General features: G+C 40.2%; 1 protein-coding gene across 1 annotated transcript in view; it reads left to right on the top strand.

Annotated features, from left to right (window-relative positions):
• Positions 1–22,922, top strand: part of LOC126088449 (piezo-type mechanosensitive ion channel component) — a 724,612-nt gene that overhangs the window by 594,594 nt on the left and 107,096 nt on the right. The window contains exon 36 of the mRNA XM_049906591.1: positions 20,972–21,239. Within this exon, the coding sequence (XP_049762548.1) occupies positions 20,972–21,239 (268 nt within the window). The remainder of the gene's footprint in view (positions 1–20,971; positions 21,240–22,922) is intronic.

The raw sequence follows: 22,922 nt of genomic DNA, 5'->3' as shown, positions 1-22,922 counted from the left end.
GTTTGCCATTGCAATAGTTCACCTGTTCTGTTAGTTGGTTATTAGTTGCCTGCTAAATGTGTTGTTTTTACTTTTTTATGTTTGAATTGACTTGTTGGTATCAGTAAAATTTTGTGAGGTTTTCTTTAAACTATTTGATGTGGTTTGCAATTTATAGATTGTGTTACAGATGTAGATCAGCAATGACTGAAGTGTACTCACACTCATTGGCAAATTCTGGATGCTACTACATTGCTATGAATTACACATACTTTTCATTGCACTTGTAAATGTCAGATAAAGTGTTGACAGTCATTTGCTTTACTGTTTTGTATTTGTTGATGACCATGAAGTTTGAATTTGTTCAGATATGTTTTCATTGTGTGTGTGTGTGTGTGTGTGTGTGTGTGTGTGTGTGTGTGTGTGTGTGTGTGTGTGTGTGTGTGAGAGAGAGAGAGAGAGAGAGAGAGAGAGAGAGAGAGAGAGAGAGAGAGAGAGAGAGAGAGTTAGAGAGGGGGTGGAGGGGAGGGGGGTAAGTGGGTTGGCGAACACATGCGCACGAGTGTTGTTTAACAGTTTGCTTTGGATGTTGGGTAATGTTCCGCTGCAGAGTACTGTTTGATCATTGCTGACTTTTCTGCTCATTATGGTAGCTTCTTGGTGTATTAATTTTCTTCTGTTGGTAATAAATGGTGCAGATGATTAAAGAATGGAAAATCCAAGATAGAATAACAATATTATGAAAAGGATAGATAATTACTCACCATATAGAGGAGATACTGAGTCACAGACAGGTACAACAAAAAGATTGCTATAAATGTGAGATTTCGGCCAAAAGACCATTGTCTAACATAGAAAACACACACACATTCATGCAAGCACAACTCATACACACGTGACCTCTGTCTCTGGCCACCGAGGCCAGGCCTGTTTTTTAATTTACTTTACTTACTTTTTCATGTCCAGTGCTGTCAATGTTTCGGCCCAATACTGGTCTAAGTCAAAAGCTTCAGGCTTTCTTAGCCAGAGGTCATCTAGGGACCAATGTGCAGGATAGTTTCAGCACATTAAATGTGCAATGTTTTGTATTTCTCCACAGTTGCGCTTTTGCCATCAGGTTCTAATAGGCTCCATTTTATCAGATTGATTTTTACAGAGGATATACTATTTCTGACACAGTTTATCATTTTCTACTACTTGTAGATCAATTCATCATCACTTGGTGGATGTTCTGAAGTAGGGTAGCCGACAGGGAGTTCATCCAGGGTGTAATTGAGGGACCATTATCTTGATTGTAGGCATTTTAATCTATCAAGGCTACCATGTAACGGATAGCGTTCATCAAATGTCTCTTTAAACTGCTCATTATGTTCATGAGCTATCCTATGAGACTTGGGACTGCTGAAACCTGAAGCTTGGTAGAGCTTTTCCAGTGGAGTGGGCTTTATGCTTCCTGTGACCAGTGTACAAGTTTCGGTAAGGCTTACATTGATCTTCTTTTCATGTGCTGATCTAGACGAGACAAGACATGCAGACTCAGCTGTGGGAAAGCAAAGTTCTAAAGCAGCAGCTACCCCCCCCCCCCCCCCCCCCCCCGCCCAATGATGTTTGTATGTGAGAGACCTGTCAAACGCACTCTGAGGTGAGTCGGCTGGTCTGTCCTCAAGGGTAGAACCATTCCAATGAATGCACAGCTTTGTGTGTGCTAAACACATATGCAGATGAAAAGCACAAACTGTCATTTTAGTAGGATTTGATTTGAGAGAGTTGTCATTGTAATATATTGACATAGCTTTTGGAGTATTAGGGTATTCCCCAATTTTACCTCTACTTCATCAAAGATTCTTCCTTACACTGTGATACACAGATCATCAGCATAGAGAAAATGTCTCATATCTTTAGTTATTTCCTGATTGTTCATATATATAGTGAACAGGATGGGAGCCAGAACATTACCCTGAGCAATCCATTTTTCTTCCTCCAGCAACTTTTTTGCCCTTTTATAGTGACACACTATTTTCAGTTCTACAGCAAGAATTCTATAATTTTTTTTAGTTGATGGTCCCTAATAATATCGTAGATTTTAAGTAATAGTTTTCGGTGTTTACTGTATTGTGCGCTGTCTGACTTGGCTCGACCAGAGCCAAGACCCTTATTAATTTACTTTCACATCCCCCTGTATATGCTCTATGAGTTCAAGATCTGACCAGTACAAGATTTACCTGGCCTGAAGCCAGCTTACTGCTGGATTAACTTTGATCAATTCTGTTATTGTTTCGATTAAGGATCAGCCTTTCATGAAGTTTGAAGAGGTGCCGTAGAAGGGACATGGGCCAATAGTTGCTTGGTGGGTAAGGCTGTTTTTCCTGGTTTTATGAGTGCTATTACCTTGGACTTCCTCTGTAGTTTAGTGATTTTTAAAGGTTTCTTGGCAGTTGCTAAATTGGCTTAGCACCCAATTTTTGGTAATTGGTCTGAACTGCTTAACATGTTCCATAAACACCTCATCAACATGAGCTGACTTCCAATTTTTCATAGAGTGTATACCCTCATTGAGTCCTCTCATTATGAAAGGAGACGAGAAACGACGGATTTATGTGTGGATATCACATTGTAACTTGCTTTTCTCACATTTTTTGTTGGGCTTCCCATTCAGTAGTATTTGATGCGCAGTTTGATTACATCTTACTATAGCAATTTCTTTGCTTTCTTTTGATTCCACATTGAGCTTTCTGAACAGATTCCACACAGTTTTGCTGCTATGTGAGTGTCCATTTTCCTCCGAGGTTTCAACCTTTTTCTTTTGCCTTGTTTCACTTGGTGCTCTCATAAGAGTTGTGCAACAAGCCCTATTGTCTCATCACTGGAAGGGTCTTTGAGTACAATTCTTCATATGTCACTAAGATATTTTTGGTCCCCTCAGTATGTCCAGGTAAGAAGATCTGTCTACAGCTTCTTGCAATGTGTTTTTTTGACACATTATGGAGAATTTGTACAAAAAGTGTTTAGTTCTCAAGTACAGAATTTATGTCATTAATTTCCTTGTCTAATTCCCAGGAGAAATCTGTCCATGTGGCTTACAGTGAAGCCGTACTGTTTCCACTAGGAAACTGAAAGTAGAAGTAATAAACATCATCTTACTTAACTCATGTGTTTTTTAGACCTGTCTTTAATATATTATTGAAAACTATTATTTTTTCAGCAACTGTAGTATATATTTCAGAATAAAATTCAGTCATCAGTTGCAAAGATATTGTTATCTCACTTTACCATTTTCAACAAATTAATTTGTGATCTTCAGAAGTCTATAAAATAATGGATATTATAAATCATTAGGCCAACACTCGACAAAAATAGCCTTACTGTTAAGAAATACACTACAATCCTGTTTCTAGGTGGCATTTTGTATCGTATAGCTAATTTGTTTAAAAAATATGACATCATTGTGTCCTTTGTCACTAATAATGTCATCAAGTTGATCATTATATGCAATGAGAAACCTCCAACTCACAAATTTCTCAGATCTACGGTGTATAATAGAGCTCAGAGTTTTTATATAGGACAGACAGGGAATGTACTAAGACCAGCTTTTGTGAGCACCTGCTCAACAAAGACAGTAAAAATTCATGTGAGTCAACTTTTAAAGAACATCTAAAATAAGAAAGATGCTTGTCTCCACCATCCATGGTTGACATGAACATTTTGCATATGGATGACAAGAGCTAAAAAAATAAACCTTTTAGAAGAATTTGAAATACATAAACATTCCTATCTAAATTCAAAGGCTTTATTGAATGACCAGTTTGGATTGAAAAATAGACACAAGCTTCTCTTAGAAAATGTGAAAATTGGCCCATTCCTTTCAAACATTAGACCTATGTGCCATATTTGTCAAATGTATTATATATAACTTCCTTATATACCTTAGTTATACTCTTATGTTCCTTGCTGCTGATACAACAGCTTGACATGTATGTAGATGAGTTCCATTTGCTGTAAATTATCTATCTGTTTTTACCATAGTCACATACAATTTGTGCATCTTTGGATATATCATGGCATTATACTTCTGTGGAGAAGGTACTGGCATCTGCCAAACCAATACTAAGTAAGTTTCTATAATAAACTTTTTAGAATTGACAAAAAGTATGGACAAGGTCTAATGATTTATAACATCCCCAATTTTGTAGGCTTCTGAAGATGACAGATTGATTTATTGAAACCAGTAAAGCGAAATAAAAGTATCTCTGCAGTTGATGCTGGAATTTTATTCTGAAACAATATTTAACATTTCAGCACATAATCTCTCTTCATTACCATTCACTCTCCAAAACTGTCTGTCTTTCTTTTACAACAAGTAAAACATCACTGGAACTATTTCTTGCACAAATAACACACAATTACTGTGTCTCTTCCCACCTTACACGAGCTAGTAAGAACAAGACAATAATGTACGTATAGACCATAGATTTTAATCATGACATTCACAAAGATGGTTAAATCATTCTCACCTAAATTGACATGTAAATATTACAAAGTTTTTCTAAATAGTTTTTATGCAAATGACTTAACAGAACTGATGTTTATGTCTTTGTTAATTTTGCTGCACAAATGTTAAATTTGTATCCAGTGAATTGATAGTTTATAAGCTATAAAGATGGATTTTTGTGAGAAGCTTCTGTATTATTTATACATGAAGTGATTGATACTGACTGGTGTTGGGGATTTTGTATTATGTATTAGGCTTGATTATGTGACAGCTGGTATATGCTTACTTTGCTGACTTAATCTAAGCCAGTGTTCACTCTTATTAATATTTTCTGTAGGCTATTGTTTGTTCTGTAGGCCACATGTATTCCTTGTTTTCTCATAATATTTACTATACTGTACAGTTGGTTCAAATGGCTCTGAGCACTATGGGACTTAACATCTATGGTCATCAGTCCCCTAGAACTTAGAACTACTTAAACCTAACTAACCTAAGGACATCAGGCAGGATTCGAACCTGTGACCGTATACTGTACAGTATTTTGCTGTCCAATGTCAGGGTGTGTCCTGTTTTCTTGTTGTGTGTGGTTTCCTCATCTTGTCCACTTGATGTGTTCTCTACTACATAATCATTACTGATGTGTTTTATTGTAATACTGTTATGTATGTCTTGTGTCAGTTGCATTTTTTGTTACTGTTGAATTTTTGTACTGTGTTTAGTTAGTAACCATTTTCTGTGGAAATGTGTCTTACTTTTAGATCTCCTGTGAAGGAAGGAAAACATGGGAAAATTCAGCAGAGCTAACGAGAGAGCTGATAGCAGAAGAAATCAGGCATATTATTATAAATTACAAAAGCACCATCAATCATAACAAGACAACCACAGAGCAGAGAACAGCCAAAGACACACACAACGGATTGAAGACACACAGAACAACAATCACAAAAGCAGACAAGGGGAGAATGTTGATTATCTTGTATGAGAGGGACGTTACTGAGAAACCACTGAAGTGCACAAAAAACCAGATTGAATTCTAATACCTAATCAATATAATATAATATATTGAATCACCATGTTGATGACTTAATATGCTAGGTACATGAAACACATAAGCTGCTACTACTGTTACACAGACAACAATACTCCCCACCCAAAAACCCGTGTCACTCTTGAAACCAAAATAAACAACTAAAAACACTTTCTCGACATCACAGTAGAAAGCAGAAACCACCAACAACAATTCAAAATATACAAAACACCTACAGCAACCATAACAATAATACACAATGGATCTATCCATACCATAGCACACAACCAGGCCAGACTCGGATACTTCCTACACAGATTGAACAGAATTCCAGTAGATACAGATAGCTGCATGTAAGGACTAAATATAATCAGACAGATTCCCACAGAAAATGGTTACAAACTACATGATCATACAGCAGAGGACACACAAAGTACACAAGATAAAGAAACCACAAACAACAGGAAAGTATGTCACATACTGACATTAGACAACGAAATAACCCACAGAACTAGAAGCACCATTAAACCCCTAATTCCATAAGTAATCAAATTCCTGTGTATAAAACACCATCAAACTTGTGATTACTTTACAAATGAATTTTAAAGTGTTAAATATTTGACAGTGGTCATCTAAGCAAGAAAAAGTTTAGAAAATATTCAAAATTATGTTTATACTCATTCTGAGGGACTGGATGAATGTCATTTGGGTACTTTGCCCCCTGTTTTAAGCAGAAACTAGTTTTCATACGTGTGAATGTGTGTGACATCTTATCTTCTGAACTGCATGTCATACAGTGATATAATTTTTCAGCTACATTAAGTGGTATACATGGATACTGTCTGCAAAATGTATTGTGAGTAGATTAAATAGTAAACAAGTTAGAAATTAAAACACTGTGCCTAATGCTGAAGTTTTAATTCATGAACAGCCAAAGTATAGTAGCGATAAACTTTCTTCCTTTCATATTTTGTCTGGAGTATCAGTGAGGAACAGTTTATCAAAGGTTTGACATTTTGTGTAAGGTTTGTTGGAAGTTGCTAAATGCTCTCAATCTCAGATATTGGATGAATACAACCTAGGCAATTTGCACACCTTAAGATACAGTGCCTCACACTGTATGCACTGTTTTTTTACTGCAATACTTGTCTTATTGCGTTAAACTTTTAACATAAAATTATACCTCATAGAGAATAGATTATGAGTGCATTATAAATTTTTAAATTCAAGCAATAATTAATTGAAATAATGAAAATCAAATATTTGTTACCCCTGGAAATGGCTAGATAGGTAATGTGCGAAATTGTTCATGAACTTCAAACCATGAAGAGGTTAGCCATGTAATAATATAGATTATAAGAAAACAAGGAATGCATGTGGCATACAGAAAAATAATATACTACACAAGAGATTAAAATGTCCATAATTGCCTAAGATAAACTGATCAAAGCAGGTATACACTGAGATGGCAAAAGATATGGGATGCCTCCTAATATTCTGTTGGCCATCTTTAGCCTGGTGTTGCACTGTCATCCATAATTCCATCGTTGTTTGACAACATGACGCCCGTAAATGGCTGCAAGTGGTCACCAAGTAGCCGAAAATAACCATTTCCAGTCAGTGATCCCAACCCCCTCTCTCACCCATCCCCCACTCAACCCACCCTCACAAACCGACCCTCGACATTCCCTCACCCTCCAACAACCTCCATCCCCATCCCACATCCTCCCTCCCACCCTCATCCTCCCTCTTCCCTCCCACCCTCACCCTCCCACTTCCCAGACACCCTGACACTCACCCCACCACCCCACCCTCTCCCAACATCTCCCTCTGCCCTCTCCCCTACACTATAATCCTCCCTCTGCCCTAACCCCGTCGCCGCACCCCTCCCCCCGTCGCCGCGCCCCCCTCCCCGTCGCCGCGCCCCTCCCCCCGTCGCCGCGCCCCCCTCCCCGTCGCCGCGCCCCCCTCCCCGTCGCCGCACCCCCCTCCCCGTCGCCGCGCCCCCCTCCCCTTCGCCGCGCCCCCCTCCCCTTCGCCGCGCCCCCCTCCCCTTCGCCGCGCCCCCCTCCCCTTCGCCGCGCCCCCCTCCCCTTCGCCGCGCCCCCCTCCCCGTCGCCGCGCCCCCCTCCCCGTCGCCGCGCCCCCCTCCCCTTCGCCGCGCCCCCCTCCCCGTCGCCGCGCCCCCCTCCCCGTCGCCGCGCCCCCCTCCCCGTCGCCGCGCCCCCCTCCCCGTCGCCGCGCCCCCCTCCCCGTCGCCGCGCCCCCCTCCCCGTCGCCGCGCCCCCCTCCCCGTCGCCGCGCCCCCCTCCCCGTCGCCGCGCCCCCCTCCCCGTCGCCGCGCCCCCCTCCCCGTCGCCCCCCTCCCCGTCGCCGCGCCCCCCTTCCTGTAGCCCCGCCCCCCATCACCGCGCCCCCCCCACCCACGCTGTGCCCCCCCTCCTGTGCCCCCCCCCCTCTCCGCCCGCCATCACTGCGGTCTCTGATTCCCATCACGGCCTCTCATCTGCTCATGCTCTCACCCCTTGTCCTCTCCCCCAGCCCTGCCCCTTCCTCTTGTTCTCCCCCCCCCCTCTCTCTCTCTCCCTCTCTCTCTCTCTCTCTCTCTCTCTCTCTCTCTCTCTCTCTCTCTCTCTCTCTCTCTCTCTCTCTCCCCCCCCCCCTCACCTGGTCCTGTCTCTAGCCCTACCACTGCCACCCCTCTCTCTCTCTCAGCACCATCTGACCCTCCCCTTACCCCTCTCTCTCTTCTTCTCCCCTCACCCTCCTTTCCCTGTCACTACTCCTCACCCTGCATTGTCATTTCTCGCCCCTCGCTCTCCCTTTTCCCTTACCCCCAATTACAATGAAAACCTGTCCAAGCAACTTTGAACTTTGCAGTCATTACCGAAAACAAAAGCGTGCAAGAAATGGTTGTTGACACTGCATCTGACACACAAATGTGCAGCAGAAAGTGCATGTAAGCCACGGTAAGATAGTAATTTATTGAATTTCTGAATAAACAACATAATTTATAAATAACAAACCACACATAACAATTTTCCAAAACAGAACCTCACAAAATTTTACTGAACCCCACAGGTCACTTTACACACAAAAATAACCACCGCAATACATTTAGCAGGCAAATAATAACCACGTACTACTGAGGACAGGTCAATTACAGCAATAGTAAGCATCAAAAAGGGGTGTATGCTGCTATTCTCCCAGAATACATTGTTTAGAAATTATATTCTAAACGAAAATTCTGTTCAGACATTGCAGATGTCATGCTATATTAACATAGATTTGCGGCTGAATTATATTTGCTTTGTTAGTGCAATCAAAATGCAAAAAAATGGGGGTGAAATGAAGCACAGTTGTAATCTAAACAACAACAAAACCTGATGTCTATGTGTTTCTGAACGAATGAAAGAAAAAAATCTCACAGTAGATCTCACAACTGTGATGAAAAACATTTGAAGATTAAACAAAATAAAAATTGTGATCTTTAATTCATGATTATTATCTGCAAGCATGGGAGCAGTTCTTGAAATTCCATGATGACAGTATTCTATATTTACCTTTTTTGAGATAATCACAGAACCCTTGTAGTCATGTTTAGTTTCCACCACCCTTTTTCATATTACCTAACATAATAGGTGCTTTGTTCACTAGTTGCTGCATATAATGTATGGATTCTGTAGATGCTCAGTAAACCCTGAACATATTTAGGGTTGCAAATGTACCCTGTCAGTGTGTTTCAAGAAGTGTATGTAACTGTTTTTAGCTTTTATTCGTCAGATACATCAAGACATATACTGCACTGATCGTGTCATTCAATATCCTCAGTTAGTGTTAAGGGAGACGTGCACAAGACGGTTCCCCATCCTGGAAGTGCTAATATTTTAAGATTTTTAGAAACATTTCTGGCAAAATTATTGAAGGTATGTGTGCTGACTAAGGCAGATTCAGACATGCTGGAATTGTCGGTAACTGTTGACATTTATTTGCAGAACTTGTATTACAATTTTTTTTAAATTAATGATGCTTTTTTTTCTGAATCAAAAGTAGAACACTCACAGAGTCAAATGCATAAGGGAAGTTTAATGAAAATGAAATAGATGGGAAAAAAATAAATACACTGCTATGAGAGAAGGATAGTCAATTCCTTTACAGAAAAATGTTTGCAGTTGCCTAAAGAACCACAATTGTACATATGTGTGCACCTCTTTGTGGCCATGAGTGTCTTCATTCAGGGTTCCAAAAATACAGTTATCACCTTGAGAGAGATCAGAACTTATGGAGGATGTGTAAAGGTTTCCCAGTGAAACTTATGCACTGTAGCAAAAAACAAAGCAAGTGCCCAGGTTTGTTTCAAGAATGCTGCAGAATTTACATTGGGAAGCCCTTACACATTCAACATACACCCATTCTCCCCATGGAATTCCCATTTCTTTGGAGCCCAGAAAAAAGACATTCATAGCTTTCAATTTACTACAGACAATGATGTGCATGTCTGGGTACAGTCATGGTTCCATACACAACTGTTAACATTTTTCCTTGAAGGCAATGACTGTCCTGTCTCTCAGTAGGATAAATGTTTTAACAGTTATTGCAATTAGTTTTGAAATAATAAACAGTTAATTTACTTTCTCTCTCTCTCTCCGGCTCATTTTCATTTGACTGCCCCCCTTATATACACTATGTGATCAAAAGTATCTGGACACCTGGCTGAAAATGACTTACAAGTTCGTGGTGCCCTCCATCAGTATTGCTGGAATTCAATATGCTGTTGACCCAGCCTTAGTCTTGATGACAGCTTCCACTCTCCCAGACATACATCCAGTCAGATGCTGGGTTTCTTTGGGAATGGCAGCCCATTTTTCATGGATTGCTGCACTGACAAGAGGTATCGATGTTGGTGGCACGAAGTCAGCATTCCAAAACATCCCAAAGGTGTTGTATAGGATTCAGGTCAGAACTCTGTGCAGGCCAGTCCATTACAGGGATGTTACTGTTTTATAACCCCTCCACAGAGGCCGTGCATTGTGAACAGTTGCTCAATGATGTTGAAAGATGCAATCATCATCCCTGAATTGCTCTTCAACAGTGGGAAGCAGGAAGGTTCTTAATACATCAGTGTAGGCCTGTGCTGTGATAGTGCCATGCAAAACATCAAGGGGTGCTAACCCCCTCCATGAAAAACATGACCACTACACATCCTGGCAGATGACGTTCACCAGACATTTGTCATGCTGACAACCTGCCATCAGATTGCCACATTGTGTACTGTGATTCATCACTCCACACAACGTTTTTCCACTGTTCAATCATCCAATGTTTACACTCCTTACACCAAACGATGTGTTGTTTGGCATTTACTGGCGCGATGTGTGGTTTATGAGCAGCTGCTTGACCATGAAATCCAAGTTTTCTCACCTCCCGCCTAACTGTTGTAGTACTTGCGGTGGATTCTGATACAGTCTGGAATTCCTGTGTGTTGCTCTGGATAGATGTCTGCCTATTACACATTACGACCCTCTTCAACTGTCGGTAGTCTCTGTCAGTCGACAGACAAGGTTGGGTTGGCCTGTGCACTATTGTGCTATACGTGTCCTTTAAAGTTTCCACTTCACTATCACATTGGAAACAGTGGACCTAGTGGTGTTGAGGGGTGTGGAAATCTTGCATACAGATGTATGACACAATGGACACTCAATCACCTGACCACATTCGAAGTCCACGAGTTCCGCAGAGCACCCTATTCTGCTCTCTCTCACGATGTCTAATGACTACTGAGGTCGCTGATATGGAGTACCTGGCAGCAGATGGCATCACAAAGCACCTAATATGAAAAACAAATGTTTCTGGGGGTGTCAGAATACTTTTGATCACATAGTGTAGATGTTTATTCATTACTGACCTAGGAAGATTGCAGAAAATCTGAAGCACTTGTGTGGTTCTAGAAGCATAGTTCTGGAAATATAAGTCTGAACCATGAAATATCCAGTTTGGAAGAGCAACAGTATTATGAAAAGAACAGATTAGTACTCACCATAAAGATGACACATTGAGTTGCAGACAGACATGATGACAAGAATGTCACGTATGAGCTTTCAGCCAAAGCCTCCTTTAGAAAAGGAAACCACACACATGTTCACACAGATAAACACACCTTATGAATGCTATCGTTTTCATCCAAAAAGCAACTGAATCTCATCGAATGGCAGCAACAATCTGGAGTGTGACAGGGAAGGGCAAGGTCTAGCAGGGTATGGGTGAGGAAGAGGAATCTATGCTGCCTGGCAGTGTGTGCAGGGACTAGATATGAGAGGACAAGGCTGCCACGTGCAGTGTTGGGACAAGGTGTGGGGGTGGGGTGGGTGTAGGGGGGACGGGGAGCAAAAAGATGATGAGCAGGGAAGAAGAAGAGACCAGTGAGTGCACTGGCAGAGAGCAGCACACAATGAGAATGACAGGACCTGTACTGGGAGGAGGTGATAGGACAGACAGGGTGGAAACTATTGGATGGTGGGTATGGAGACAGTAAATTACCGTAGGCTGAGGCCAGGGTTATTTCAGGAGCAGAGAATATGTTGCAAGAATAGCTCTCAGCTGCACAGGTCAGAAAAGATAGTGGTGAAGGAGAGGATCCAGATGGCCCAGTTTGTGAAGCAGCCATTGAAATCAAGCATATTATGTTCAATTGCATATCACAAGGTGGTCTGCTATGCTCTTTGCCACAGTTTGGCACTGGCCATTCATCCTGATGGACTGCTGTTTGATAGTCATACCAATTTAAAAAGCTCTTCGATGATTGCTGCAGATCTGACGTGGCTGCTTTCATTGATTGCCTGGCCTCTGATGTGGTAGGACAATCCTGTGACAGGACTGGAACAATAAGTGCTGGTTTGGGCAGGCATTATGCCTGGGTTCAGTCTCACGTCCTGTTTCATAAACAAACAAAAAAAGCAGCTGAACCATAAAACTTCCTTGCACATTGACTTTAACATTTTACAATTCTTGGTACTGTAAAAACATGTCTCTGTCGCAGTGGCATCACAGAATCACCTCTGCTCCCTCTGCAAGATACTGGTGTTGTGTGTTCCACACTACATAAATGACATCTCTGAAATTGAATCTCTTGCACTCCAGCACCTGGAGGAGCATTCCAGAAACTGTGTCCATAAGCTATCCAACCCGCTGATGTCCTACTGCCATCTTGGGGCACTACTATCCAACCCCTGCCCTACCCACAGTGTTCCTCCTTCAGTGCCCAGGCCCTGCCTAGTTGACCTTTTCAACTTGTCACATCCCCCAAAACACCCTACCAACACTCGATTAAACCCAGAGTGTAAACAATCCCAGAAAGCTCTTGTTAACCTTTCCGTGGAAGTCTTCAGACCTACAGAAGTTTCAGTCCTATCCATAGGCTTCACCTTCAGCTCTGCACCAAAATTTAATCGTGGTGGGCTTGTCAAAGACCTACTCTTCTTCTCCTAGTCCCTGAGTTGACACCATTCTTTTCACCAATCCCTCCAACCAAATCCAACCCCATCCCAACAGTGAACTCTTCCTCTCCCAGTTGATACCACCATCCAACCATGATCCTCCTCCCCCCCTTTTCCCCCTCCAAACTAACCCCCCTTTGGTCACCTTCCTGGCTTTCCTTACCTCCGACTTTCCCTCACTGTCATGGCCCAGGTGCCATCCTAAGAATACTAACCTTTCAGCAGAACAAAAGGACAACCATAAATTGTCTCAAAACAGATCCTGACCTAATCATCCAAACTGCAGGCAGAGATTCAACAACTGTCAATTTGAATCACAGTGCCTACCTCATGGAAAGTTGCTGCCAGTTATCTGACTCCTCCACGTATAAACTCTGCCAGAGTGAGCCCATCCCAGAAGTCCAACATAACTTCCAAATACCTAGTTCAAGCTTGAAGCCCTTGTCCCCTGAATCTGTTTGCCCCCTCACACATATGGCACCCTGAACAGCCACCTTCTAAGTCCTACCTAAAGTCCACAAATCCAACAATTCTGGATGCCCCGTTGTAGGTGGATACTTTGTTCCCACTGAAAGAATTTTGATCCTCATCGGCCAATATCTCCAACCTATTACCCAAAATCTACCCTCTCACATCAAGGATACCAACCACTTTCTTCATCAGCTCTACACCATTCCCACCTCTTTACCTCCTGAACCTGCTACTCATTGTTGACTTCAAACCCGCTAACTCTTTTGTCTTACAATTTACTAACTATATCCTAACACATGTGCATGTGCTTCTGCTTGTGTGAATGTGTGTGTTTTTTCCCCCCTCTTCAGAAGAAGGCTTTGGCTGAAATTTCACATGTAACACTGTTTTTCATAATGCTTGTCTGCAGCTGAATGTGTCATCTTAACAGTGAGTAACAATGTATGCTTTTCATAATATTGTTGAAGTTAAAGTTTCATGTGCTTCTGACTTACTTTCCATGTGCAGTTGAGTGCATGTGTAACAAACTCTGGAAAAATTGATATTTGTATTTGCATCGTGGTTGAGTTCCAGTCTTCAGGCCTTAGTATCATTAAAATATAAACCAGCCTCTAAAACACCAAATATTAAAGTTTCGTAATACAGAACCACTGTGGTGGTACACAGTTGCAAATAACTGAGTTAAAACTATCATTGATTTCTTGAGTTTTATTATGTGACCACTTCTTTATAACTTGCCTAACAGGTTTTATTGTGTACTCAACTGCCACTGGTAGAGGGTGTTCATGATCATGATTTTTGGCAGAACATATTTTATTTATCACTCATATTGCAAATACAAATTTGATGATTTCTTCTGAATCGTCCTTAGGGGAAACTTCTACATTCTTGGGATTTGCTGTACAGAAAGGATGGAAACTGTTACATCAGTCATTTGTGCAAAGAGACAAATGAAACATATGAGCCTTATCTCAGCATATCTTAATTCATTTGTCAATTAGGGATCAGGCTGGTTGAAATATAAATCAAGGACACTTATACCTCTTAGACTTTAGAGCATAGATGAAGTAATATACCTGAAAATGTACAGTTACACAAGAGTGGGTGTGATGCTTGCAGTTCAATGTATTGGAAGGTAGTTAGTGTCTCAGACAATATTGATCATATTTGTATGAAACAAAATTCATTTTACAAAGAGAAATACAGAGCATTTCAAATTGAAAAAGACAAGATTACAGTTCTTCATGTTGATTTTGTGCAAGTTTCAAAGTTTCCTCTTAAGCTGAACTGTGTTTTTAATTCAACTCGTGTTGTGCTTATTTAGTAAACTATTTAAAAAAAAAAAAAAAACCTATAATTGGTCGTCTTTCAACTATTTCATTTGCTGCCAAATAATCCAAGGTGATACCCCCAGATGTGTTTTGTGACATGGATACAAATTTTTCTGTTCCCTCAATAAATTGTCTGCAGGTTGATATTTCATTATTTAGCAAGCAGGACTCCACAGCTTTTCCCTTTCTATTTAGTTATGCATGACTATGGTGGCGTAATAGACACACAGTGCCAGCCATTAAAACTGCAACACCATGAAGACGGTGTGCAACAAACATCAAATTGGCATGAAATGTACAATGTGTTTGGGTATTCATGTAATTATCATTTCAGCACAACTGCAGAAGTAAGGAGGGCTAATACCACTTATGTTGTGTGCATAAGAAAAGATTACACAATGTGTCTCATTCAGAAATAACATTTGATTGTTGGTTCTTTGCTACAATTTCATGTTATGTTTCATGTAAGAAGGAGAAAAATATACCAGCCTTTTTTCAGAATTCAGTAGCATTAAGATCTTGGCCTAACAAGACAGCGGTTTATCATCCCATGATACAGCTGCTCGTGTTGGTCAGGATCCAATGCATTTTGTGAATTGTGGTTCATTTGTATCATAATGTACATAATTTAAATCATTTGATTCAGGTACAGGATCTTGTGTAAATGTGGAATAGATGGGTTCAAGAGACCACATTCAGTGCCATGCAGCATTCCATCTGCCCTACACAATCATTGTCCATTGATATACTGCTTGCTCAGCCACCCAGGATCACAACCAAATTACATGCCATGACACAGGAAATGGGCTTTTATCTTCCAAGCCAAGTATCCACCTGGACAGTGCAATGATATCTTGAGTACCACAAACTGTCAGCATGGTGACTGTTCATGCAGCTTTCCTTGACAGGCAGCAGAGTGTAGTGTACCAAAACTCATACACACAGTGGCAACACAGGATATAGGAATGGCATGACCTCATCTTTCCTTATTTTTTCTGGTTCTGTGTACAACATTGTGATGGATATACATATAGGTTGAGACCCTCAAGTGAAAAAACAGTTCCAGTAATCCATCATCATTGTTACATGTGCCCAGCACCTGGTGTGATGGATGAGGTGCCACTGATTGCACCACATTACTATTTATGGTTTGTAGCACCAGTAATTTGAACAGCAGCAATTACTTTTCTGATGCGTTAAGACCAGAAGTTGTGCCCTTTGGACATTATCTTTCAACAAGATAACGTATGACACATAGTGCTCATGGTGTCATTACCTACCTCAATGCAGATGGTAGTGACTATTGCCCTGGCCAACATGTTGTCAATCTCTCTCACCCACTGTAAACAGCTAATTTTGCTGCAAAGAGACTGGCTCACCTCCATTTGCCAGCCACTACAAACAATGAACTCTAGCAAACAGATGCAGCAACATTGCATGACATTGTGGTATCTGTCATCTGACCAGAGTTCGGCTTATTGCACAGCCAGGTTATAGCTACTGTTGGTTGCATAGGTGGCAACTCTGTGTACTAAATTTTGCGTCCTGTATACTCTGGATTACAAACAGATTTAACATTTTTGTCCTATTGTACTATATATGCAGAATAAGTAAAATTCTGGTATGTGCTATTCTTCCTGGTGTTGGAGTTTTAATGGCCAGCAGAATCTCTTACGCATCTCATAGTATATACTTTTACATGCCTGTGACAAGTCTGGTATACTCTCTTAAATAAAAGTATGTTTTTATTTACTCCACATCCGTGGGCACTGTTTCACTTAAAAACTGTGGAAGAAGCATTATCATAACCCCTTTTTTAAGATATATTATGAATACACATTTTGTAAAATCTTTTACATCCTTGAGGATCCCCTTACTGTAGGTCTGTGAAGCAAAAAATCAGTCTATTCTAATCTCAGTGATGGAAACTGAGGAACACCACTTATTTTAAATTCAGTTCTGATAGCTGTACTGACATGAATTATACCACATTCTGAACTTTCTAATGCATTTGAAGAGTGGCTTGAGTTCTCTTGTTTTGAATGTCTGCTCAATTTAACTTTGACTCTCCTGTTTTCCTAAGCTAGATTTAAAAGGAAGCAGAATAGAAGTCACATGTTTTACTATTTTGGTGTAATGTTTTGTCTCACTGTCTTATTTTATGGTGGATGAATGAAGTTAAGTCACTGTATTGCAGTTTTCTGGAAGGAAAGCGGTTGATAAACTTTTTATGGTGATGGAAAATCAGATAGCTTGAGTTGAAATAAATGTTACACTGGTATTCTTCAAATTTTTCATCAAGCATAAAGTAATACATGAAAATATACAAAAGGGAAATGATAAACTTAAAAAGTATAAAAAATAAATTAAAATAATGGCTACTAAAAGAATACTGGTCGAGGAGGAGGAGGAGGAGGAAACGAATGGCACTAGCAGAGAATGACTAAACTGATAGCAAAGAAAGCATTCTCTGTCAGTAGAACATTTTCTTGGCTTTCAGTGAATAGCAGCTTACCCTTTAGAATAAAAGTGTTGCGTATCACCTTGAGAAAGCTGCTGTGATATAGACTATGTAATGTGCACTGCGGACAGTATTTGCTTGATCTGTAGTAAATGTCGTCAGTTAATGTGCTGCTTCTTTCTATGTGTGTAAATTTAACAGTGCGAAAGGTAGCCGTCCCTCCAAATTCTGAATCTGGCCATCTATATTATCTGGCAGTAGTGTAAGATGCAGAAGTGTCTGGAGAAAGTACTGTCTTATGCTTGAGTTGTTACAATGCTGTATTTGCTCATGGTCCAGCAGTAAATGCCACACAAAGTAGTCACAACGTCACAAGTTCGAGTCCACTCATTCTGCTATTTTTACAGCTGCATTTTGGCTTTGTACTAAAGATATCAGTCTGATGAAACCTCAAAGATAATTTGCTTTATTTCCTAACCCACCAGTAATAGCAAAACCTTCTGTGAAAGAGCTCATAGCTGCACCAAGATAAGATCTGTTTATGCTCGAGAGTTTCTCACCCAACAGTGGATACTGACCACTGGCAACTAGCCACTTGGCACCACCTATTTGATGCATGCTGCCATCTGACAATGTGAATGCAGTATGGCAGACCTTGGCCACATTTCTGGTCTTTCATTGATAAGCATAAAATTGTTTTGATTGTAGTTTGATTTTGCACATTGAGTAACTTTTATTAATGGAGTGAAACTGTGTAGTTACACAACGTGCATAGGTTACTGTGGATGTATTTATTATTTGTTATTTCCTTATTTGAAGTTTTATTATTTGTCTTGTAGTTACGAATTGGATTTTGTATATTTGAGTCTTACAAACTTTTGTTGTAAGGTTATCTCAGTGAGTTGTAATTCATTAGTAAACATAAGAGGGAAATTAATCATCAACAGTATATTCTCTGACAGTGCCCAGGTAGTTTACCAATTCTGTGCTTGTAGAAATGTACTCGTTCGGAGCTGAAGGTGTTGTCAAGTCAGGTTTGACATGAAATTTTCATCCAGAGATGAATTTTCGTGATAGTTGTTGGATAAGGTGCGGCAAAATGAAGCTTTCAGAGCATGAGAACAGAAGAATGGGTGCATGAGGAATTACTTCCGTAGATTTGTGAAACCAGCAGAGTGCATTGTCGTGGAGTAGTAACACTTGATGCAGCTTTGTTGGTAGTTTTTCTTGCATTTTGACTGAAAAATGCGCCACAGTTGTTGGCAAGAAATGCCAGCCATAATGGATATACCCTTTGGCAGGATTACTTTTTTTCCTTTTTGTATTTTTTTATCTATTTATTTATTTTTGTGTGTGCAATATGCTTTTTGTGCCACCAGCTGCAAAATACTCTATTCACGCTGCCCTTTGCTCAGTTAGATGTCTTTTTGTTAAGGCTCAGCCATTAATTTCTTTGTAAGAAGTTAACATAAAGGCATCATAACTCACCACTAGTAATAATATTACATAGGAATGCGCAATGAGCAAAATGATGACATGCAAATAGAAATGCAGTAATAGCTGCCCCTTTGATTTTTGTTGCTTTGAATTAGAGCATGCAGTTACCTTACACTCTCTTTCTGAACCTTACCTGTTTGATGCAGATGTCATGTGAAGGTTAAATGGTTGCAGCTGATCACTTGAGACCCCTTAAATGGGGAGAATCATTCATGCCAGAATGATCTCTCTTGAAAGAGAAACATCTTTTTGTGATGTCATTTCTTGATAGTACTTGCCCCACGCACAACACAAACTTTTCAAGCTTCCCTTATTACCTTCAGCCCTCTATTAAACTCAGAGTGAACAATATGTTGCAAATGCCAAAACTTTTTCACTCATGGGTCTATTTTACAATGTTCATGAAATTCAAGTATGCAAAATCAATTAGTAACTGCAAGACAAATACTAGAACTTAAAATACATGCGCTGTATTACAGTATGGTTTTCACTTGCTTACTGAAGTTATTGCACACAGAAAATGAAACTACAATAGGAAATATTTTATGCTTACGCATACAAGAGCATAATTATGCCCAAGATTCACTGCACTGTGTTCACCTGGTCGAATGAGAGACGACACCAAGAGGTAGGTGGCATGAGGCTGGTTGCCAGTGGCCACTGTGGGGGGAAGGGAGCTTTTGAGCATAAACTTTTCTGATCTGGATGCTGCCATGAGATCTTTTGTGGAAGGTTTTGCTATTATTGGTGGGCTAGAAACTAAAGCAACTTATCTGTGAGGTTTCATCAGTCTTATGCTTTTAGCAGAAAGCCAAAATCCAGCTGAAAAATACAGGAATGAGTGGACTTGAACTCGCAACTTTGCTGCTACATTGTGTGATGTTTACCACTAGACCACGAGCAGATACAGCACTGTAATAGCTCGTGCAACAGGGAACACTTCCTCCAGGCAATTCCATGTCCAACAGTGTTGCCATATCATGCAGATGGCTGGACTTGACGATTCTCAGGAGTGGCCAGTTTTTGTGCTTCATGTGTGCATAAGAGAGCTTCCTCTGCATTTGCTTTTAGGCAACTGGAGTTCTGTATAAACCCTATGATTTCACTTCTCCCAACAATTACAAAAAATATAGTTTGAAAATGTCAGACAAAATGTAAATAATGTAGGAGTAAAGGAGACAACTCACTAAATAGCAGAAGCATTGATTATCAACAGGTAGACAAAAAATAATGAAAATTTAATGCTCATGTGCATGCCCTGTATTTCATGTGCCTTTCCATGACCATGACCCCCTCCACAACTCACTCCCCCCCCCTGCCCCCCCCCCCTACACACACACACAAAATGGTGTCTTCAGTTAACACTGTGTGTGTGTGTATGTGTGTGTGTGTGTGTGTGTGTGTGTGTGTGTGTGGTGGGCAGGGAGGAGGGGTATACGTATGTGCGCTTTAGCTTGTTAAAGGGATCTGTCCAAAACTAATGAAGTTTCATTCTTTTTTGTTTGCCAGTTGACCATGCAGCACTTCTATTAGTTGGCAAGTTGTTTCCTTTACTCCTTAATACTCACAAGTCATTTTTTGTGTTTCAGTTTGTGTTGACCCGTTATGTATTTTTCCTAAAATTATTTTGTTTGTCCCCTAGAATGAACTAATATTTTGTAGCTGATTAAAATTAGTAAATTGATATTTTTTTCTAAATGATTAAACTTTCAACTCTTAAGTTATATAAATACAGTCCCCTGTTTTAACCTTATTCAGATATACTCTAAAGTTCTTTCAGTCTTATTTTGTATGTATAAAGTCAAATAGCGTAGCCTCATGCTGAATGCTGATATTTTAGAAATTGTGAGACCTAGATCTTAAAAAAAAATTCTGGTCAGTTATTTGTGTCCATAGGCACTTGCTTACACATAAGTTCTTGCTTTAGCTGTAGTTATCTCGGATTGTTGCATTGCAAGGACTGTAGCACTTTTTTCAGGAACAAGCCATGTGAGCCCATAGAACTGATGATTAAAGCTAGGCTGCCATTTATTTTTGTCCGGAATCACAAGATAATTGTTATAACCTCTCTTCATTTCATTTTTTGTATTTGGCATGGGTACTGTTTGATAACAATTGATTCATACATCTTTATTGTCAGCTCAATGAACTTTAGTATTTAAAATACATTTGTGTGTTTCTCTCTCATATGTTTTCATAGTAATCCTTTTGCTTTCTTTGCAGTGGGTTGGAACCACCAAGTGTGGAAGAAATGGATCAGCAAGAACTGAGTCCTTCTGATCAACCACCTATTGTTCGGTTATTCCTGGCACTTTGGTTTGCAATAATCTCACACTCAGAACTAGTTTGCTACTTTGTTGTCTTTTTGCAACAAGTGAAGTCACCTACAATTCTTTCATTGCCATTGCCATTAATGGTCTTCTTGTGGGGAACACTGAGTGTCCCAAGGCCTACAAAAACATTCTGGGTCACCTTGATTGCCTACACTGAGGTAACGTCTAGCTGTAATATGACTATATTGTAAATATTTATGACAAATGGGGTTTGTTTATGCATGTATGAATTTTCTAGTTGCTACTTCTTTAAACCAGAGGGTAGATCATGAGGGACAGTGCTAACTCAATACTGGGTTTTCAAACACTTGTATATGTTAACCCAGTTTGGGATAGTGCATTTGTCCAAAGTCATAGTTAATAGTATGCGCTGTCAGAAACTTTTAGCAGCAGTGATTTCTGAAGTGGGTTCTGAGATCATGAAACTCATGTTATGCTAAGGGATATTCTATTATGGTTACAAAAATTGATGCGTATACTTGATATGGCTTGAGAAAACAATTTTGCAATTTCTTCATGTGACACCAACAAACCCAGAATTTACTCCCATCACCCAAAGTAGTATTCCATTGCTAGGTCAACTTATGTGGTATTCTAGTCCATCCCTATCCAAGCCCTCCTTCAAGTCCTCCCCTTCATGATGAAGGTTCATGACCTGTCCTAAACATTCACCCTTAACTCGTACTGCAGTCAAATCACATAGAAATGTCACATCTTATCAAGAAGAGGCAAAAATGCCACGTTATACAGGGTGTCCTGAGAGACTCGCTTGAATTCTTTACTGTTTGTTGCACCATTACATTAAAAAAAAATACTATTTGTTAAAATGTTGTACAATGCATTATAAGCAAGAAAAACTCTGATAAATTATACATTGTGGGGATGCTTCAGGAGTAAAGCCACATGCAATGAAGACAGAACTAATACTCTTATCCTTATTGAATAATGAACGTAAGATGTCCGTGTTTAACAGTGCTTATCAGGCTATGACTGGAACCAGACAGATAACACAGCTTAGAAATGAAATTACTAATTTGAGATAGAAACAGCTAATTATAATTGTTATTGTAAATCACATCAACATTGACAGTCACATAATAATCCAAATTTTATTTGCTACTTATCACTTTCATATATTTAGATAATTGTCCAAATCTTATCAGGAGCTTTTTTGGCATGTAATAAGGAATCAAGTCAGTTTAACCCATTAGCATAAAGTCTCAAGTTATTTTTTATTTTCTTGACAGAAACTTAAAATCCCAAATATACTCAGGCAGCTGATCATCAGGGCTTATTTCAAAGAAGGTATCATCACTGAAGACATTTCTACTCCAGTCAGTGAGATTCCAGGCTGAAGACATGTCTGGAGACACCTCAGTCAGCAGTGGGATAACAACCTGACAGTCACCTGCCATACACCCCGACAGCCAGGAGTGCTGGTCCGGAGTGCCATGTCTTTTGATAGCAGGAACCCAGTGATTGTCATCCCCAATACCCTTACAGCACAGTGGTACATGGAAGTTATTCTATACTCTGTTTCATTGCCCTTCATGAGAAGCCACCCTTGGCTTACATTTCAGTAAGATTATGACCACCTGCGTGCGCACAATGGGAGATTCTACTGCTTGTCTTTGTGCTTGCCAAACCCTGCCAGCAAGGTCGCCAGATCTCTCTCCAATTGAGAATGTTTGGAGCATTATTGGCAGGACCCTCCAACCAGCTCAGGACTTTGACAATTTAACACACCAGTTGGACAGAATTTGGCATGATATCCCAGAGGAGGACATCTAACATCTCAAACAATCAATGCTAAGGTGAATAACTGCTTGAATAAGGGCAAG

This window comes from Schistocerca cancellata, chromosome 6 (assembly GCF_023864275.1).
Source record: "Schistocerca cancellata isolate TAMUIC-IGC-003103 chromosome 6, iqSchCanc2.1, whole genome shotgun sequence".
NCBI lineage: Eukaryota > Metazoa > Arthropoda > Insecta > Orthoptera > Acrididae > Schistocerca > Schistocerca cancellata.
This window is presented reverse-complemented; position numbering and strand designations above follow the sequence as displayed.